Source organism: Oryzias latipes, chromosome 12, assembly GCF_053564925.1.
Source record: "Oryzias latipes strain Hd-rR chromosome 12, Olatipes_Hd-rR_3.1".
Taxonomy (NCBI): domain Eukaryota; kingdom Metazoa; phylum Chordata; class Actinopteri; order Beloniformes; family Adrianichthyidae; genus Oryzias; species Oryzias latipes.
Genome location: NC_136248.1, coordinates 25,833,232 through 25,853,712, shown reverse-complemented (window position 1 = coordinate 25,853,712; position 20,481 = coordinate 25,833,232). Strand labels below are relative to the sequence as shown.

The 20,481-nt window shown below is 38.1% G+C and overlaps 1 protein-coding gene and 1 long non-coding RNA gene across 3 annotated transcripts in view; one reads left to right on the top strand and one right to left on the bottom strand.

Moving 5' to 3' along the window:
- Positions 1 to 16,306, top strand: part of lamc3 (laminin, gamma 3) — a 151,814-nt gene extending 135,508 nt beyond the window's left edge. The window contains exons 20-28 of one of the 2 annotated variants that reach the window (XM_011481527.4): positions 2,204 to 2,280; positions 2,599 to 2,733; positions 4,192 to 4,411; positions 6,488 to 6,634; positions 9,945 to 10,047; positions 10,411 to 10,613; positions 12,929 to 13,045; positions 14,134 to 14,233; positions 14,740 to 16,306. In XM_011481527.4, the coding sequence (XP_011479829.2) occupies positions 2,204 to 2,280; positions 2,599 to 2,733; positions 4,192 to 4,411; positions 6,488 to 6,634; positions 9,945 to 10,047; positions 10,411 to 10,613; positions 12,929 to 13,045; positions 14,134 to 14,233; positions 14,740 to 15,002 (1,365 nt within the window). In that variant the 3' untranslated portion in view covers positions 15,003 to 16,306. Of the gene's footprint in view, positions 1 to 2,203; positions 2,281 to 2,598; positions 2,734 to 4,191; positions 4,412 to 6,487; positions 6,635 to 9,944; positions 10,048 to 10,410; positions 10,614 to 12,928; positions 13,070 to 14,133; positions 14,234 to 14,739 lie in introns of both variants that reach the window. The other variant, XM_011481525.4, reaches the window with a different exon arrangement.
- On the bottom strand, positions 6,564 to 16,538 carry LOC144996745 (uncharacterized). Its single transcript, XR_013659590.1, has 3 exons — positions 16,398 to 16,538; positions 7,007 to 7,112; positions 6,564 to 6,697 (listed from the first exon to the last, which is right to left on the bottom strand). It is a non-coding gene; the product is annotated as an uncharacterized LOC144996745 (long non-coding RNA).
- Between the last annotated feature and the right edge of the window lie 3,943 nt (positions 16,539 to 20,481).

The window sequence follows — 20,481 nt, the reverse complement described above, 5'->3', positions numbered from 1 at the left end:
CTTCATCCATTTTTAAATAAAGAATTGAAGCCTCCAAACAGCAGAAGTTGTGTCAAAAGAAAGCTGTCAAGCAAAAGCTCTCGCAAAAAGAGCAATGGTTTCTAAACAACTTCTCTTGAGGGGAAAAAGAAGCCAAACATTATCTGCTGGGTGACTTACAAAGTTCCCTTTGAGAGAGGTTTTCAATTTGAGAGAAAAACAATAAGACAAAGATGACCCGAGTGGGTTTTGAACTTTTTTCCACATCGTAATAGACCAACTGAGAGAAGATGGCGACACATACTAACAGAAAACTGTTGGTAAATTTGAACACAAAAAAAAAGAGTAGAATAAGACTGTCGCCATCATCTGAATGCTGCAGCAGTGTTTAAGACGTGTCAGACCAGATTATATGTTTCCGGTAAATTGAGTCACTGCTTCCTTTCATCCTGAAGGTGTCTAAATCACGCTTCTCTAAAGGGGTTTTTGTGTACAATGAACTGCAAAGCTCTGGATATCTTCTTTTTCCTGACTGGTCTCTAACACCTCTCTGGTATCCAACAGCCTGTGACTGATTTGAATCTCATCTGTTTTCTTAATTCTATCGGCAGATATGAACTTTCAAATGTTGTGTTTATATGTTTATGTGGAGATATTTTTTTTATCTCAGCCATTTCATTGATTTATTGCAGGTGTTTAACATCAAATTTTGCCCAAAGTCTTGTTAGAAAATAAAAATATGTACATATTCGTGCATCTTCATGATTCTGCAGACTAACATAGTTCGACTATTTTCGCTCCATCTGCACAAATCTAGCAGGGATTGGAGGAGTAGCTGGTCTGAGCACTGTTCAGTATCACAAGTTGAGTTAGGGAAGCAAAATTACTTTGTCCAGGTTTCCCTGCAGTTGTGTACAGTGTTACTCAGAACCACAACAGTATAGATCTACTGTGGCTGTGTTATTTACCAAAGGAGCTCTGTTCACAGCTGTATATATGATGGTGCAGAATGTGTCCTTTTGGTGGAAATTGTTTCCATTGTTGTTGCTGTTACAGTTCTGTAGTTCTTTCAAATTGACTCAAAAGTATATCAGATTCCAATGGCGGACATAAGACGTAACCAAAGTTTAACACACACAAGGAGAGGTAACCTAAACTAAAAGAACACCAATCTTTAGAAGAAAATCAGAAAGTAGTAAAATGTTCATGTTAGTTAGAGTTACTTCAAGTTGAACGTAATACAATTAAAATACAATGACAAGTATTTTGTTGCTAGTTCTAAGCAAATGGTTTGTATTTTTCAAGGTTTTATAAAGTTTGTTTAGAGTAGAGTAACAAAGTGTAATAAGGGGGAAGACAATATGAGAATATCATCTCAGTACAAATTGGCCTATCTTAACAAATCCTTATAAAACCTAAAAGTAGCACTCAGTCTTTGAATCTGAATGTTAAACTTTTTTTTCCAAAATGATGGCAATAAATGCCAGTCAACAATTATTAAACTTTAAAATAAAATGTTTAAAAAAGAACCAAAGGGAAATTTGATTTTTTTGAGTCTTGTATCAAGTTTTTCTATTGTCAAAGACTGTGGAGCACAATAATTTTAACTTATTTTAACAAAAATGTCCTTAATGAAACGAGAAAATTCTCGATATTTAGATAACTTGTATAGCAAAGAGAAGTTAAAACTCCTGAAAACCTGATAAAACATATTTTATCAACAATTTTCAGATTGTTTCCAATGAACAGATTGAGATGGTAATTGGTAGATTTGGTTCTGACTGCTTCTGTAATCCTGAAGCAGAAATTTATATCCAAATTAATATAACTGGCTGCCTAAGAAGCTGGGGAAAAAAGAAGATTATCATTGCTTATTCATTTGATTAGCATTTTTCCAAGTTAACGAACAACTTGGAGGATGCAGCTTTTTATTTTACTGATTTTTTACAAGTAAGGTATTTTAACACAAAGGAATCATTGTAAGATTGGTAGAAAGTTCAGCTCCAGCTATGAAACTGCCAGCTGACATTATTTCATTGATTGCTCTCAAAGTGTTAAAACTTCAATTGTGTTTAATAGTTTCTTTTGTGTGAGCCATTTTATGATTAAATTAAAGCGTTCAAAAAGTCTATACAAAAACAGGCTTTTCGTTTTTATTATACTTGATACTTTTTTGTACCTTCTCACCATGTTGGTTTTCCATTCCTACCAATTTTCTTTTCAGATCTTTCCTTTTGAGACAACGTCAACGCCTAACAAATGGAACCTGATGGTCAATGAGTCACAGGTGCTTATGGAAAGGTGAGCCAGGTTTCTGGTGGTCTATTAAAAGCAAACATGGCTGGAGTAATCTCTGCTGGTCCCCTTTGTCAGCTTGTCAGCTTGTCACCTGCACTGCGGTTAGACCGCTTCGAATCGATGCTCTCGGCTTCTCGTAGTACGCAGCTTTATTGTGTAGCAGTTCCAGAAGCTTGGCCAAGAGATTCAGTGAGGGGAAGGCATTGATGTTGAAATCTATTTCACCTCTCCTCGGGCAGGCGTAAAAGGCCATTATTCTATAAACGTTCCCTCCCTCCTCTTTTCCCTTTGTCCACCTTTTTTTTTTCTTTTCCCTTGCAGCCACAGAGAAATGGCGGACCTTATTGAGGCCGTGGCCACCAGGGCGCTACAAGCCTCAAAGCAGACCTTCAGTCTCCTGATGGATCTACTGCGGGACAACTCCACAGAGGAGTACATCAGGAATCTAACGGAGCAGTGAGCAGAAAAACCCCAAACACCCACCACAATAAAGATTTACTGAAAGAGTGCTTATGAGAATGCTGCTTTCTGAATCAATCGTTCTTCATTAAAAAAAGAGCCCCTATGAGGTGAAAAACCTCCTGAATTAGCGCACTTTTACACAATATCAGTGTAATTTAACTTGTCAGTACTCTGCTAGATGTAAAAGCAGGTTAGAGTGGAGAAGTAAGACATTTGACCACAGGGGGACAGCTTTTCTCCGCTGTAAGCCGCATGCTTTTTGGTTTTGCAGGGCACTTGCTACTTCTCCTAGCGTGTGATTGCTCTGAGGATTATCCCGAATGCTACACAGGATGATGCAAATAGCCCACCGGTGGCCATGATGAGAGCAAGGAGCGAGAAGCTCAAAATTGATTAGCTCCTCCTAACAGTCGGCTTGATTCAGGAAAGGCTGTGTTCATCTCTGGGGCACTGCTGCACGTTGGCGCGTGTCACTTCCTAAGATAAGAAGCGAGCTCTTTACACACAGATGGGCTGCATTTTTCTACTCATAGTTCCCCACATGTTGGTACTTAAGCAGATCAGAAGTGTTTTGCAGAACCTTACCATTCAGTCAGAAAATAACGAGACAATCAACCCTTTTGTGGAAATCAATTTGAGGCTAAATAGCATGAATCTAGTCAAATGTAGAAATCACAGAACCTTGCAGACGCATCATTTGTCACAGAAACAAAATAAGAGGGTCACAAGAAGACTGGGAGCTTGAGCAGACAGGCTGGGAGCAAGCCGTGTCCAACAGAGTTAGGAGCACAGACAACCTTATAACTCAGTGAGCCCTAAAGTGCGGATAATCAGCTTACTTTACAACTTCAATGCATTCCATATGTAACCATATGTAATGTCGTCACAACTGCCCTTAAGGGTGGGTACGGGCAGTCTGAGAGCAAAATAAATCAACAAAGGTGAGCCCTTTGATGGAAAATATTCATGCACTCTTTTTTTACGGGCATACTGTGGGTAACAGGTCATGGTGAACACCTAAACAACGTTTAAGGTTAAGTAAGGGTTAAGTAGGTGAGATGCAGACATATCGTACAGATTTTTCCTTTCTTTCTTCAACCCCCCTGAACACTGCACACTTGGTTAGGGGTCTGCAAGTAGGTCTATGGGTCAACCCCCCGTAAAGGTACGACTAAGGCATTAGACATATAATTTATCACAGAAAAAGTATTAAGATTGCCAAAATAGATACATTTATGTTTTTTTATTATTATCGGTATATCAATTTTAAATCCATGACAGTGTTCCCTACACCTTTCCTTGTTATGATCATTTTTCTTTACGACCTTCATGAATTCCATATGTAACCATACGTGAAGGATGTTTCAAGACTTAATGTTCACAGTGTGATCATTTTTTTATGGGACTAACCTGATTTCTTTCACACTTTTCTTTATTTCTTTTTTCTGTCAGGATTGCACAGATGCAGCAGCAGAAGGAGAACTTAACTCTGCAGCTGAATGAAACGGCAGCCAAACAGCAGGCCCTGCTGGAGGAAGATGCTGTTTTAAGCCTCACCCTCAACAACATCACATCATCCTTTCATCAGCTGCTTCTGACTGATGGCAGAAAATCTTCAGAGGGCGGCCAAACAAAGTTCAACCAAACAAGTGAAAGCAACGACACCACTGAGGTCAGACTTCAACCAGAGAGTAAAGTTATATTTTCACTGTTAACTGAGGAGCCACTGTTTGTTCTGTTTAGGACTTTTGTTTGGATAGTGGACAAGCAAATGTTTCCTGCATGTTTGCTCAATATTCGGTTCAGCAGTTGTTGTTCCAATGATATTTATGAAAAAGAATTATCACAATAAAGCACAGAATGGGACTGCAGTGATTGAAAATCAACAAAGACAGTGTAAAAGCAACAGCCATTCGATTTATTTCAGTCCACAATCATTTTGCAGTGTTAAGTACAAAGGCACCATTTATCTAATTAATCTGATTTATTTCTGGGAAAAAGGGGAAAAAAAACTGCCAGTTCATGACCAAAGTCATCTCCAGGCCCAACAAAAAAGTAAGAAAAAACATCAAATCAAAGATATCAGTGATATATTTAAAAAAATCCTTTTATTTAGTGCAAATCATTTGTCTAACTTTATTTTACTATGAGTCTATTTAAAATAACTCCATCCATCCACCTCCTGAATCCTCTTTGGGGTCATGGGAGCTGGCGTTAAACCAGCAACCACGTTAACCAAGGAAATTAAGAAAATAACCAGACAATGCATAAAAGCAAACAGACAAAAAAAATGTTGAAGATGGACTGACAGAAGGACGATACCAGTTCGTGGGACACTTGGTACTGGGCCGCACTGAAAAAAAACATGACCTACATTTTTTTCCATTTTCATTATAATCGGATTCTAAAGGAAGTTTTTTTTTTGAAAAACCACTGCATTCTAGATACATTGGACTCCTCTTTGATGCATGTCAAGTCGCTCGGTCACCACTTAATAAAAACCCTCAAGTTAGCAAAGTCAACAAAAACAAACACATTTGGAAAGTTTCTTTTTACAGAGAAGATTCAAGTGAGGAAAAAGAAAAAGAGGCTTTCACTTCAAAGAAAAAAAAAACTGTATTTAACAGACAAAACCAGGAGTCTTAACTTGAAATCTAAATTTATTGTAACAGTTATTCCCACACACCATAATTTAAGTGGATAAATGGATCGATTTTAAGACATTGAATGGGATTGTTTAAAATGAACCAATATCAACTATGAATCATATCGTCAACCACAAATTATGATATGAATCAAATCATTGTTAAAATGAAGTATTACACCTAATGGATGAGAAGAAGAAGATTTAAAGGCCCAGGATGTCATGAACTTCAAGAAGTCACTTGGATGAAGGTAAACCTTCATCTTTCTGGAAAAAAAAAACAGAAAAAACGTCCTTATATTGCAATACTAATTAAGGTGGGCCTCATGATCTAAACCTACAATTAATAACCCTAGAGTGGTACAAAGGTTCTGAATACTTTAAAAACTTGATAAAAAGTTACAATGTTAGAAAATGAGCTCATGGCTGAAGCAGTCTGCCAATCCCAAAGACCGCTAGAACCTTATTAAATCGCTTCATTATCGATAACAAACACCCAGTTTAGCAAACCTCTCTTTTTTCAATTGACTCCACATGAGCTGCAAATATAATGAGTCGGACTGTTTGTACATCTGTTTGTCTCATTTGAATTGCAAACACTTGGAGCTAAATCCTCTATGTCTGGAAAATGTTCATTTGGACAAAAAGTTAAGTGATGATCACATCAGCTCACAAGTCTGATTTTTGCCCAAATATTTCACACAAATATCTATCAGAGCTGACGAATCTATTGCTGATGGATCACTTTGTGACCCCCTGAGGCCCCCCCAGTACTTCATTTCCTTGCTGTAAAGTCTTCTAAAATCTGATAAATCAGAAAGAGTTGGTCCTAGTTTGTGTCTACTGGCATAAAATCACAAAGCGGCACTTCAAGTGCTCCTCCTGATTTCCCTTTTGGCAAGAGTAACACTTAACAGGCATAAGAGAGAAGATTTTGGCAGAGTTTGCTGCTTATAGGGTACAAGACGTTCCACAGGAGGATGATTGTGTCATCCATGAGAAGACAGACTGTCACAAATTACTTTTTTGACTAAGGTTTTACCAGTAAAGAAAACTTGTTGAATATCATCTCCTGTCCTTCTTTTCTGACTGCTTCCTGTCAAGTGGGGGGAAAACCTTCTCAAAAAATCAGAGGAGCTCAACCAGGAAATTCAGACCAAAGACGGCCTCATCGGGAGGATCAGGGAGAAGATGGAGCCTGAGACACTCGCAGCCAGTGAGAACTTGGAGAAAGTGGAGAGCATCGATCAGGTAACCATGCATAGATTCTTTGGGACTTTACATGTGAAGACGGAGGAAGTTGCAGAGATGACTCTGCAAAGACAAATTTCTTACTTTTTTCACTAAATAATATAACTTACCGAAAAATAAACTGCTTTAAAGAAGTACATTCACTGAGCTCTATATTTAAGTTCAATCCTAGAATTTACAAGTGGCTCCAGAATTTGCGTTTTAAAAAATTATCAACTTGCCAGCATTCATTGGCTCAGAGACGTGACAGCCTTGGTGTCCTGTGCTGCAATGCATCTTTTTGTTATATTGGTCTCTTCTTGACATGAATACAGATGTTTCCAGCATTTTCTGGAGCCACTTGTTAGTTACAGCCCAGTGTGCTCCACTTACCAAATAGACCACTTTTGTTTTCTCCATCTTTGTCATTTCCAGCTCCTCTGTCAAGCCCTGATTTTTCTTCTTTGTTGTAAGGAATCCGGAATCAGATCGGTTGAATCTGCAGAAGGTAGACAGACGAGATTTAGCATCTGCAGTTGAATTATTTCCCTGTAAAAAACAGTTTACATATTCATGGGATCTGTTGCGATTTTATCCCTGAAGGGATACAATCCAGATTAATTGGAAGAGGTCATGTGGAAAATCCTCTGTGTTTTGAGTGGAAAAACTGAGGTTTTTCACACCAAATATGAAGAATTTATATTTTAAACATTCATTTGTGTCATTCAGAAATTAACTTTTAAAATCTCTATTACTTTTCATAGCAGTATTTAGGTTAAAGTGTTGCCTAGAAATACCAAGCTGTCAGATGAAACTATAATAAGGGTTATAAAACATAAATCAGGCAACAAAGCATTCTTTTTTTCCATTTAAGCAGGAAGATTTTGCAGTTTTGGTCCCAAAACTGTCTCCCTGTTCAGCTCGTGAAATGCACCCTGGAAAAGATTTACTCTGAATCTTCCAACAACAAGGCTTGAGATTGTAAACAAAAAGATCTTCACGTATGGATTCAGAAGCAGCACATCTGAAAAGCCAGAGCACTGTTGTTGTGTTCAAGATGAACAACATCAAGAGAATTTCCCAACCAAGCCTGTAATCTTTTCTTAAACTTTTCATCTTGCAAAGGTGGTTCCAGCTTCGAGGCTTTGGAATGATCTTTCTGCTGCCTAGTCTGAACGAGCTTTTTTTTTTTAATACAACAATCTCTTCATTACATTCACAATCTGATGCCTTGTAGCCTCACAGAACAGATCCTGGGCCCCCCCTCTTTCACAGATTTAAAGCTGGGACTGGCGTGCCTTTGTTTTGAAAGCGTGTCTTCCTGTTAAGGTGGTTGATGATCAAAGATGAAGCCAGCAGCAGAGGCAGTCACACACCTGAATGTTTCTGTAAAGAAGGAGGCGACTGGCGCTGCTTTGTGTAGGCACAGACCGATTCTGAGCCAAGCTGACTGTGTTTGGTGTGTAAGAGTAGAGCAGTGTTTGTGTTCATATTTCATGGCTTGCTTTGTGGGGAAAAAAAGCTTTTGAGAGGGTGTGTGGGGGGGGGGATGTCTACATGTGGTATAACAACAAACACCAGGATGTAGGCTGATGTGAAAACCGCAGCTACTGTAGATTTGAGGGGGTTTGTGCTCTTAAAGAAAAGTTAGAAATAGATCTTTTGGGTCTTGTCAGTTGTCGGGTGAGTTCTCCTTGGAATAGACTCGGTTGTCACGGTTGTGTTGTCGCACGCAGCAAACGTTTTTCCCCCCAAAAAAACATGTTGCCCATGTGGTTAAATAAAAAACACTGAAAAATGACAGTTCTTGATGCAGAGGAGAAATGAAGATAAATGTTCCTCAACTTAGGCGTTCTCCTTTCCCCCCCTACACAAAAAAAAAAGATCAGATTCTATCGGATCATTTAATGCTGTGCACCACAGAGTAACAAGTATGTGAGTCAATCTGCTTTAAGGGAATGACTGAGAATCCAAAGCACAGACAAGAGAATCACATGCATACTGTATTTGTTGCCATGTTTTTTCAGGAGCCAAGTTTAGAAAAAGTGTCCTTTTAGAAAATAAATGAGTACATTTTTAAACTTCTTTTGCAGTGCCCCAAACTGTGGTTTTTATTTTTATTATAAATACATTTGAGCAAACGAAATGCATTTTACCAAAAGCAAACGGGTTGACTTTGTGTTCTCGTAAAAAGATTTTTTGTTTGTTTTTTTCATATGGAACTTAAACTGGGTTTGAAGCTTCATTAAAATGTTTAGATTTCCATTTGGATTCATCCATCAATGATCCAGAATTAAATGCAAAACACAAAATTGATTACTTTAAATTTAAAAATTGTAAAAATCTTTTGAGCTTTATGCACACAAAAAACTAAATTATTATTTTCCAGCATATCTCTGAATCCAGGACTGGGGACTAATGGGGCTTCTTCAAAATATGCAAATTCAGTGGGGGTTGGGTGGCTTATGTTCATGATTCTTGAGTTTAACCCCTACTGGTACATCAATACTTTGCCACATCTTTGGATAATCAGTTTGTCAAACTGCTGAATAGGACAAAAAAAATCTAATTCTTAAATATCTGAAAGGACATTTAATTATTTAATATTTAAGGACTGTCTGAAAGACAAATTACTGAAAGAAGTGTTTATAATAAATCTATGGAAAGAGAAAAAAAACACACACAAAATAAAAAAACATAATAATACATAAGAATAGTAAATAAGATAAACAAATTACCCCATACCATTCCCAGTCACTGCCACGGTCATACCATCACTCCATCACGCATGACCTGTACTATGTGCTACCACATGCAGCTAAGCTGCTGTAAGCTTATATTACTAAAGAGCTGGAAAAGTACTCAAAAAGGGACCCCATAAATCTTCAAAAATGTCAAGAGACTTTTTGAGTGAACACCTAATTTTCTCCCGTTTTAAGCAGGACATGGTATCCTGTAGCCACTGTGAATGAGATGGGGGAGAGGCATCTTTCCATTTAAGCAGTACAGCACGCCGTGCCAGGAGTGATGAAAGGCTATGCAGTGTTTTTTTTCATGGATTTATTTTGAAAGGACAAGAGAGTTTTTGCCCAAGCTTTGGTACGATGCTTACGCATCACTAGTGTAGTATGAGACTTGTTGTAAAATGTTACAAATGTATAATTTGGCTCTATAGATGTGAACCGCCACTGCACGATTAGATAAAAACCTAATCAACAGTCAGCGGACCAAAATGTTCTAACACTTAAGAGCAGAGCTAAAGGTTTCGTGAGCACTGTTGCATGCCTTGAACACATTCTGATTCATCATTTTTCCTTGTTTCTTTGCAAAGCTAAAGGCTCAAGCTCAAGATTTAAAGGTCGTAGCGTTATCCTCGGTTGTGACGGGAAAGGAGGTGGAATCAGAAACCATCAGCTTGTACAGACGTCTGGAAAGTAAGTCTCCATCTTTTTTTTTTTTCCTTAAGTTTAAAGATGACGCAATGATGCAATTTAAATTAAAACGTCAAACTCTGAGATGTCAAAAGAGCTGGAGATTCTAGTGTTGATGTAGAATTTGTCATTAAAGCTATTGTAACTTGACACCAGCTGTCATATTTTAAAATGTGTAGCAGATTTTTTACATTAAAATCAAGATTTGTTTTTAGGTCAAGCATCTGCCTCAAAATTCAAATACTGAGTGCTCATGATCCATGAAGTGAATTTTTGTCAGCCTTTGCATTGGTTGATGGCATTTTAAATAAAAGAGAGAATGTACAAGGCTTTAGAAAGTAGAAACTTTCTATACGTTATGTTCAGACATGGTGGAGGAGTGGCCCCACCTGCAGGCCCAGACCAAAGCTGCAGTGAAGAAGGAAAAACACCTGAAAGAGAAAGTCCTCCCTGATGCCCGAAGGAAGGCATCGCAGGTTAAGAAGAGCCTACAGCCGGCTGTGGAAAACGCCAGCCTGTCAAACAATGCTACCAAGGAGGCAAAGCAAAGAGTTCATAATGTTGAAAAGGTATGTCTCTGTTTTGTTTAACCTATTTAGCTATGCCTATTTAAAAAAAATGGCCTTCTGTGTTACTTTCATGAGGATTACTGTCTTCTTTTATGCACATCTGAACTGCATCCGAATGATATTAATATTTTTAGAAGTGAAGAGTTTTGCAGCAACTCAAAAATCGACTTTAGATCTATTTGCAGCTCTGCTCAGAGCCTGATACACACACTTTGTCAGTAATCCTTTTTTGTAATGAGTTTTAATGATAAATGCTGCAAAAAATGTCAGATGTGAAGACAAATAACGGTTATTTAGTTTAATCAGTCTGACACATTTTCTATTGAACTTTCTTTTAACAATGAAGCAGAAAAATACTTCCAGTTTTTTTTAAGCTTAAAGTCTTAAAATGTGTCCACCATGACAGGTCTGCTGTTAAACAGCCAAACAACGACTATATTAGTTCATTTACACCCAAATTAAGGTGTAGTTTTTCACTTCATCCTCAAGAAGGAATCTGTCAGGAATGCTAACAAACACATAGTTCAAGTGTTACATGTTTGAAATTAGTGACAGAATAGTGATGAAGTTATTAGTGATTGTCTCCAGTGAAAGTAAGTGACTTAAAATAACTTAAATTGAAATGTTGTTTCATTATTTTTTCAAAGAATAGTTCTTCAGAAATAGCAAAGGAATTTCCTGCGGCAGGAGAAAACATGGAGGTTCAACAAAAGGCCACATGATTTCCCATGAAGGTGGACAGGAGAATCTCAGCCATGACTTTTCCTTCAGAGACTTTTTCATTCGTTAGTCGCGTTATTCTCCATAAGGAAGTGTGTCTACGTGGTCGAGGATGTCTTCACATTTACTGAAACAGAACCGTCCTCATCCCCTCGCCTCTTACTTGCCGTTGGATCGGCCCTGATGAGACAACTCGCTGTGCTCAGATCCACTGTGGTCATCTTTTTATCAATTGTAAAAGCTTTCCTAGTGGTCTTTTTATTATGACTAAGCTGTTTTTAGCCAAAATTAAACATTTAAAAAAAAAACTGACATTATTAGTTTCTGCAGAACCGGAGTAGTTCATTCGAAATGTACGTCCATGTTGTGTGCGGGACTGTTGACACGCAGCAATACCGCCCCTTTTCCCCTCCCCGTGGCTGAGAGCCTGCCGTTTAGATGCTCTCCCACTAGCCTACAGCCCCTCACACCCCCAACCTAACATTAACGGTGCAACAAAAAAAGGGAGGAATATTGGAGCCATCCAGTCGTTCACAGTTTTAAGTCAGATACCAGCTCGGACAAGGAAAATGAAGACATAGCTGGATCTAGTCGTCTACAGCAGAGCAGGGAGCTTCCGGCCCACCCAGAGTATTTTCTACGTCACAAAGAAGCTCTTTTTCCAATGGCATTTTTTCGTCTGCTCTTGATTCACAACGATTTAAATAAAGAAAAACTCAAAAACCCCACTTTTAAGCTTAATTTTCTTTATATATGTCCTCCATCATAACAAAAATGGCACAAGAACATGTTAAAAACACCAAAAGCACAATTTTAATCGTAGTCGGTCTTTAAATGTACATCACCATTGAAAGAACTCACCAAAAAGGTCTGATCCAACATGGTTAGAACCATGTTATTAAGCCTCACTAGATTTTTCAGGTCACTTCCTTTGTAGCAGAATTATTTTGGACACATGAATCAGTTCTTTAGTCTAGAAGAAGACGCATGAACCATACATTAAAAAGAAAATACTGCCTACAGGGAAACTTGTGATAGTCAGTTGCTGCTTTGCTTCTTCCTACTAAAATAGATTCAAACAAGTGTGGGGGCTCCAAGGAGAAAGTGCATTTGGTGTTTGAAGTGGATTTTGAAGCTTTTTGAGTGATCAATGCAGCTGCCTGACTTGATTTTTATTGATGATTCCTGAAAGAATTTGTCGAAAAATACTGAGGAAAATTGGCAAGAACTTTAACTATATAAGGGGAAGAAACTTTGTGGTTAGACATTAATAAAACCTCCTCTTTTTTATATATAAATATGTGTATATATATATATATATATATATATATATATATGTGTATATATATAAATATATATATATATATTTGTATTAGATTAATATTATAAGGATGTAGATTTATGAGCATTAGTAATTTTCTTTAGAAGTTCTTTAGCCTTGTTTCACAATCAACTAATTTTTTTTTTACATAACCCGAATAATTTTTTCCCTCCTGAAAGTCTTTAAGACATCTACATATTAGGATGTCCTTTTTCTTTCGATGTTTTCACCTTTTTGTGGTTAACTTCTGTTTCCTGTTTATTTTTTGATTTAGGAGTCCAAAGCAATTCTGATCCAAGCCAAGCATACCAGGACTGCATCAGGTCACCTCAGCTCTCACATAGACTCTGCTTTAAAGCAGCTGTCTGAGCAGGAGTCTACACTGAAGAAGGTGAAGATCCCGCCGCCCCCTGAGGTACTTTTTTTGATCAGTCCGCTGTTTTAGGACGCCAGGAAATGAGTGGGTACAAAATGTGTTACAATCTTCATATACAGAAAGAAAGCATTTGCTGAGTGAATTTGTTTTTATGGAAAGAAATATACATAATTTGCCACTAATACTGTTAATTTTCCTGAGTGAGATGAGAGTTGTTATAAATCATTACACACAGTCATGACATCACTGTTTGCAGCATTCATTGTAGGTTGTCTTTTGAAACATATAAACTGGAATGAATGAATGATCATTTTATAAAGGATTCAGTAGCAAGAGTGCATGCATTTTAAAAAAAATCCTATAAAATGATGTAATTATTAAGTGAGTACAACCAGATTTGAGGTCTTGAGTCACATTAAACTAAACTGACAATGCTTTGCATAGGAATGCACCAACACGGTCTGTTATTGTGTCCTCAAAATCAGTTTGAAGTATTGTGATGACAATTCCGTGACCAAAAAAATATTTATACTTACTATAAGCTTTTAGACTTGAGATTTGACTTGAAAAAAAAATGCAAAACTTCAGGTTTGATTCTGGATTAATGCAACTTGTAACCATCTTCTGTCAGTGAGGTTTGAAAGCTGGCAAATAGCTTGATATTTAGCATTTAACTTGGTGCATTAAAACAACCACTGATGGCACCACAACCTCTGTGTTGCTAATGGCTTATAAAAAGAAAAAAATATATATTTTATACACTACAGTAAAGGGAGATGTTATCTGTATCATCATGCTAACTTCTACATGACAGTTATGTATTTTCTACATCTTGCACATATTAATTAGATGAAGACTATGTTCAGGAATTCATGAAACTAACTAGAACCAGTTCATTTGACCTTTTTCCTTATGTGTTTGCTCTCATTACTTTTTTTTTTTTATCAGACCTCTCCTTTGATCACTGTATTTCAAATATTCAGGAATTTATTTTGACAATAGAATAAACCAATGCTTTCCTCATGCTCTAAAAACAGCAAACTCTCAGCAGGCAGATGTGCTCATTCATTGTACTGCTTCAAACTGTTTCTTTTCATGCCCAGCCTGAGGTGTCCCTGACCAGCATAAAGGAGGATGTGGAGGCAGCCAAACTCCAGCTGGAGGCTTACTCTACTGCACTCACTGAGCTAATCAGCAAGATTGGTAAATCACTCTCTGGATGATTGTCACTATAGCTACTTTTTAGTCTCTGTGAATGTAAAAGCAATTTATCTTGATTTTAACTAAATGTCACTTCACTAAAGATTTCTGGGCATTTTAATGCCCCATTTAACATGGAAGCATTTGTCACATTTATCCCTAGGTAGTGTAGTAACTCCCATTCAGAAGTGTGAATGGATTTGAAAAAACTTGTTTTGCTATATTTTTGACAGAATTATCTGTAAAATTAACTGAAACCTTTTTTGTAATATACAGAAGATTTTATGGAATTAACTATAAAGGCCAGAATTTGGCACTTCCTGGTCCGTGTATCTGTATGGCTGTTAGGATGATGAGCCTGTAATTATGCTATCATGCAGGCTGACAACTCCTCAAATCAGTAATTCTGGGGAGTCGTTAATAAGCAACAGTCTGAAAAACTGATCGCCGAGAGTCTGCCGTTTTTTTCCCCCCCTCCATCTGTCCCCGCTCCCGCATGTTGTGACCAGATGGGAGCGTGCCACTGGAGCGGTTTGATCGGATCTTAAACGAGACAGCACGCCGCCTGAGCATGCTGCGCGGGAGTGTGGAGAGCCCGGCGCTGAGCTCAAAGATCCAGAAGCTGCACGCGGCTGCTAAGGAGCAGAAGAGCCGCCTGTCCCTCATCGAGCAGGACATCCAGGAGATCAGAGAGGAGAGGGACAGCCTCAGAGACATCGCCCTAAATCTGCCCCAGTCCTGCCCCCAGAATCCAGGAGGAGGTAAAGCCTAAAAACTGAAGACGATGGTTACATCACTGAGAAAACTGCTCAACGCAAGAGGATTTGTTTTAAGGAAAGAGGCTGTGGTCATTTGTTTAGCTTTTAATCACAGTGATATAATTCTTTTATTTTCTCATTTGTTTCCCATGAAGCTACATAAGATTTTACCACCACTGAGCGCTCCCGTCTGCTTTGATTCATTTCCAAACCTTCTCCTTTATCTGAATAGTTTTCTTTCTTGTGTCTCAACCGTCAGCTTCTGTTCAAATGTTAAAGACCCACTCCGATCATCTTTTGATCAAATTTAAAAGCGTTTCCAGTGGTCTTTTAATTCATCAAAATCAAAAAACCTGTTTAGTTTCCAGGACTTAGTTTCTGCAGAGCGGCAGAAGTTCATTATAAATTCGTCTCTGAAGCCACGTTCACACCGCCCTCAGCAACGCGTGTTGAAGTGGTCACTTCGAATGAAAAGTCTATGTAAATGAGCGTAAAAGCGCATTTTGGGCTTTTGCATTCAAGATTCTTGTGTTCGCGTGTAGCTGAGCACATTTTTAAGACTGTTTTCAGGCTTTATGCCAAAAGAGCGGCCATGGAACATTGAAACATCATTTCTTTTTGTCTGCTACTGATTCACAACAATTTGATTTAAAAAATACTCAGAAATGCACTTTCCTATCTTTCTTCTTCAAATGAAAGACATTAAAAAACATGATTTTCATCAGAGTGGGTCTTTAAGAAGCTGCCATTCTGAACTGCTGAGTTTTGATCTGAAGCTTAGAAAAATACTGATTCTCCTTTGTGAGGGTGAAACCCAGACTGTCATATTTTAATCATCATCACATCTTCCTTGAAATTAGAAACGATGGCCGCAGCAGGATTCAGGTCAGGTATCAACACCAGATCATCAATAGAATTTATTTCAAGTGCCCGCCTCTCTATTGAGCAGTTTTTTTTTTTATGTCGTCATGAGCCACAAACAAGTATTCAAGCATGTGCTGTCTGTAAATGATCACACATTCTGGCTCCCTGTGACTAGTATCCAAACATATCATTTTACAGGTATTCTGGGTAAATTTTACACCGACATATTCTTGAAAGGACCAAAAAAAGTCACATTGTACTGTATTTATCTGCAAACAGAAATTCAAAGTACAACTAAAATTGAATGTTGCCTCTGTGTATTAAACTGCTATGGAACATCAATGCACTAGACTATACTGTGACTCAACCAGAGATAAGAGAGCTGCTCGATGCAGGGGATTGTGTAAACCTTTAAATGAGCATGTCAGGAAGCATAATAAACTCTGTCTCTGCATTCTTTGGATTTGTTGAAAGTTTCTTCATCCTTTTTGTTGTGCTTGTGTTTTAAACTGTTGTCATGCTGAAATGTCTAAACAAACTTTTACCTGGTGAAGCATCGTCCTCCAGTCTGCGTCAGTGGAACCCAGCGTTGTGCAGTTTCCATTGGACTGTCTGCCAGCAGAAGCCAGATTTTCATGTAGGACCTCACACCCTCCTCCTACCCAGCTCCTACCACAGATATCACTTTCAGCTTTTGACTACATCTTCTGAGGTTTTCCACACTGTGGAACGTCTCATATATTTTTTAGAATAGTTCGCACTTCGGCCACTGGAACTTAAAAGATTTAGCTATGACCGTATAGACATTTTCTGCACTGTGAGCGGCTGCAATGCACAGCGGCAAGATCTGGAAGAGCTCCTTTGTCTTATCCATGACTGTCCACAAACCAACTGCAGAGAACTGCTATTCTTCACGTGTGCAGCTGATTCAAACACCTGTTTTCAATCAATCAGGGTATTTAGGAGGAGTTCTTGGACCATTTGGAACAGAACTTTGACACTTTCCATAGGCTACGACAGTTTGCTAATCTGGACGTGCCTTTCCTATTTTTAAAATATCAATAGAAGTTGAACAAAAACCGTGGAAAAACAAAAAGCAGATAATCTGACAATGTAGAACTGAAAACCAGAAACTTCTATACACTGAAGACAATGAACAGAAATGAAGACAGCTGTGGATAATTAACATGAGCCTGGAGTGACTGACAGAACTGAAAAAACAGACTGAAAAACTGAACTAAACTGCAGACTTCTCACAGCAACAGTATGATAATAACATTAAATATTATTAATAATATTTTTAATGTTTTTAGAATAAAACTTGTAGGACATCTGTGTTTAAAGCATTACCATCTGTATTAAACTTGATTCGTGCAGCCAGTGGCGTTCTACACTAACGTACTCCCTGGCGATTAACACCCCCCACCCCACCCCCCCGCACACACACACACACACACACACACACACACACACACACACACACACACACATACAAATTTGACAACATCCTTTTGTCTCTATCTTTATTTAACATGTTACACAAAATACCTGGATTTTATAACTCGTATTACAGGGGTGTCAAACTCAGTGGCACAGGGGGCCTAAATTAAAAACACGCTTTAGGTTTTGGGTCGAACAACATAAACAGTTAATGAATACACTAAAGCTAAACTTTTTAACCTTTAAAGCTCAAGTTTTTGAACATAAATATGAATAAAAACAGACAGCAATATTAATCCAGAATAAATCAAGTTAAACCTTAAATAACATAATATTTTGCTCTCCATAAAAATATATTCTGTCAAAATGCGCCCACTACCCCTCCCCTTTTTCCTTCTCTGAGATAGGCCGTTCCAAAGTTTGTGTAATAATAGATAATGTAAAACCGATAGTGGAGCCATTTTTCTTTTCTTCCAAGCACGGGGATGCTACCCCCCACGGAAATTTGCGCATCGGGCAATTGCCCGTATTGCCCGTGCCTAAAACCGCTACTGTCTGCAGCACATTTTGCCAATATAAATATCCTCCAGTGTTTTATTGCTTTGATGTCTTCCAAGTCTGTGATAAAGTAAATGAGCTCATGCTGACAATCATTTGTTTACATAAAAATGACAATTGTATCACTTTCACCAACACAGATAACTTAGCTGAGTATTTATCTATTAGTGTTTTATTTTAAATTTTACTTAATTTCCGTATTGTTTAAAGGACAAAAAAAAGTGTTTGCTGCCGTTTTCTACCTTTGAGCCCCTGCCACTCTAAAAAATCCTGTGCACGACCATGCTGCCAGTTATGTCATTAATTACCAAAAAAAATAACTTCTTTATCCATTTTGCAGGAATTCCTGATACATCTGAAGCAGACTGGTAAATGACTGTATCTCTCTTTTTTTTAATACCTTTAGAGCTCTTTCTGTTTTCGAGCTTGCAATAAACTTAGTAAATCTGTTTGTGCACATTTAAACTAACTGAGAGGATTACTTGGCATTTACAAAAACATCCCTAAGTTCATTGCACCATAAAATATCTGTAAAGTCTTTCTTTTTAATCTAAGACTGAAAATTAATTCACTCTTCGAGCATACATAAGCATTTCCAAATTGTACTTTACCTTAGAATGCCCATTAATGAAATTGTTCACTCAGTTTTTAAATTTAGGTTTATTACTGCCTGGCTAAATCCCACAATTATAGATGTGGATTAACGTCCCAGCTTTGCTATCACACAAAAAACAGCAGAACATTTCTCATCTATCATGGGGATAAATGCTGATTTATAACAAATTATTTTCAGTCTGGTTAGCAGCTCAGCCCAGATGAGTATCACATCTGAGGAAATCGAAACATGACTGGTTGAAGACAGAGCACAGGTTGTTTTTTAGGTCATCAATTTATCAAAATACCAATTCAATCATTTATGTTTTAATAAAAATGTTTACTTTAGATCATGTCAGCCATTGGGGTAAGGCTTGAAATCATGGGTAACGCTTCCTTTCACAGTACAGTGCTTAAAGGGTATTTAAATCCCAATTTCCTAAGCTGGGATCAATAAAGTATCTTTAACTTATCTTAAATAGTACTTTTATTGTACTTACTGGGTACCTATAGGGCACATGCTGTGTATTTATGTGGTACTATATTTGCCTTATACTTGTGTACCTACAAGGCACAACATGGTGTGTATGCTGTGCACACATCAGTTTTTTTTATATAGTACCTAATGGGTATGTATGTGTTGTTATTGTGTTTTGGGATTTTGTATGAATACCACAAGGCAAGGCAAGTTTATTTGTATAGCACAATCCGTACACAAAGTAATTCAAGGTGCTTCACAAAACAGAGAAATGCATTAAAATCACAATACATCATAGAAATAATCAACGTAAAATTTACTTTAAAAGAAAAAAAAAATTGAAAATTGATTTAAAAATAAAGGAAGGAAAGGAAAGAAAAGTGCATATAGGACCTTTCAGTCATATACACGGCTAAAAAGAAATGTTTTAAGTCTAGATTTGAACATAAACACAGAAGAGGCCTGTCTTACGACTTCAGGGAGGCTGTTCCAGATTTTTGCTGCAGAATATTGAAACGCTGATTCCCCTTGTTTAGTTCTGAGTCTGGGAATCAACAGGAGGCCGGCCCCTGAGGTCCTCAGAGTACAAGATGGTTCATATGGCACTAACATGTCAGAGATGTACTTTGGTGCTCGGCCATGGAGAGACTTGTACACAAGCAGAGCTGCTTTGAAGTCTATTCTTTGAGGTACAGGGAGCCAGTGCAGAGACCTGAGCACAGGACTAATGTGATCATACTTCCTGGTTCTGGTCAGGACTCGAGCAGCAGCATTCTGGATGTACTGAAGCTGTTTTACAGCTCGTTTGGAGAGGCCGGTGAGCAGGCCGTTACAGTAGTCTAACCTACTGGAGACAAATGCATGAATAAGTATCTCCAGGTCTGGCTTTGACACTATGTTTTTGATTTTGGCAATGTTTTTCAGATGATAAAATGCTGCTGATGTTACTGACTTGATATGGCTTTTAAAGTTTAGGTCAGAGTCCATGATTACCCCTAGATTTCTGACTTGATTTGAGGGTTTAAGAGACAGAGAATGAAGGTAGCTGCTGACACTTTCTCTTTGTTTTTGTGGGCCAAAAATAATAACTTCGGTCTTGTTTGAGTTTAGCTGGAGAAAGTTGTTCTGCATCCACGCACTGATCTGTTGGAGGCAGTGGCTGAGTGAATCCACCGGCCAATATTCACCTGTTGTCAGTGACACATAGATCTGAGTATCATCTGCATAGTTGTGATAAGATATGTTATTACTGCGTATTAACTGCCCTAGTGGCAGCATGTAGAGGTTGAACAGAAGGGGTCCCAGGATCGATCCCTGGGGCACACCACAAGTCAAGGCCATGTAGTCTGAGACACAACTCCCAATTTCAACAAAATATTTCCTGTCTTCCAGATAAGACTTGAGCCAGCTTAGGGCAGATCCAGAGATGCCAACCCAGTCTTGGAGTCTGTGCAAAAGGATCCCATGATCAACAGTATCAAAGGCAGCACTCAGGTCTAGCAGGATTAAGACAGTGACTTTGCCATCATCAGTGTTCAGGCGGATGTCGTTGGTTAACT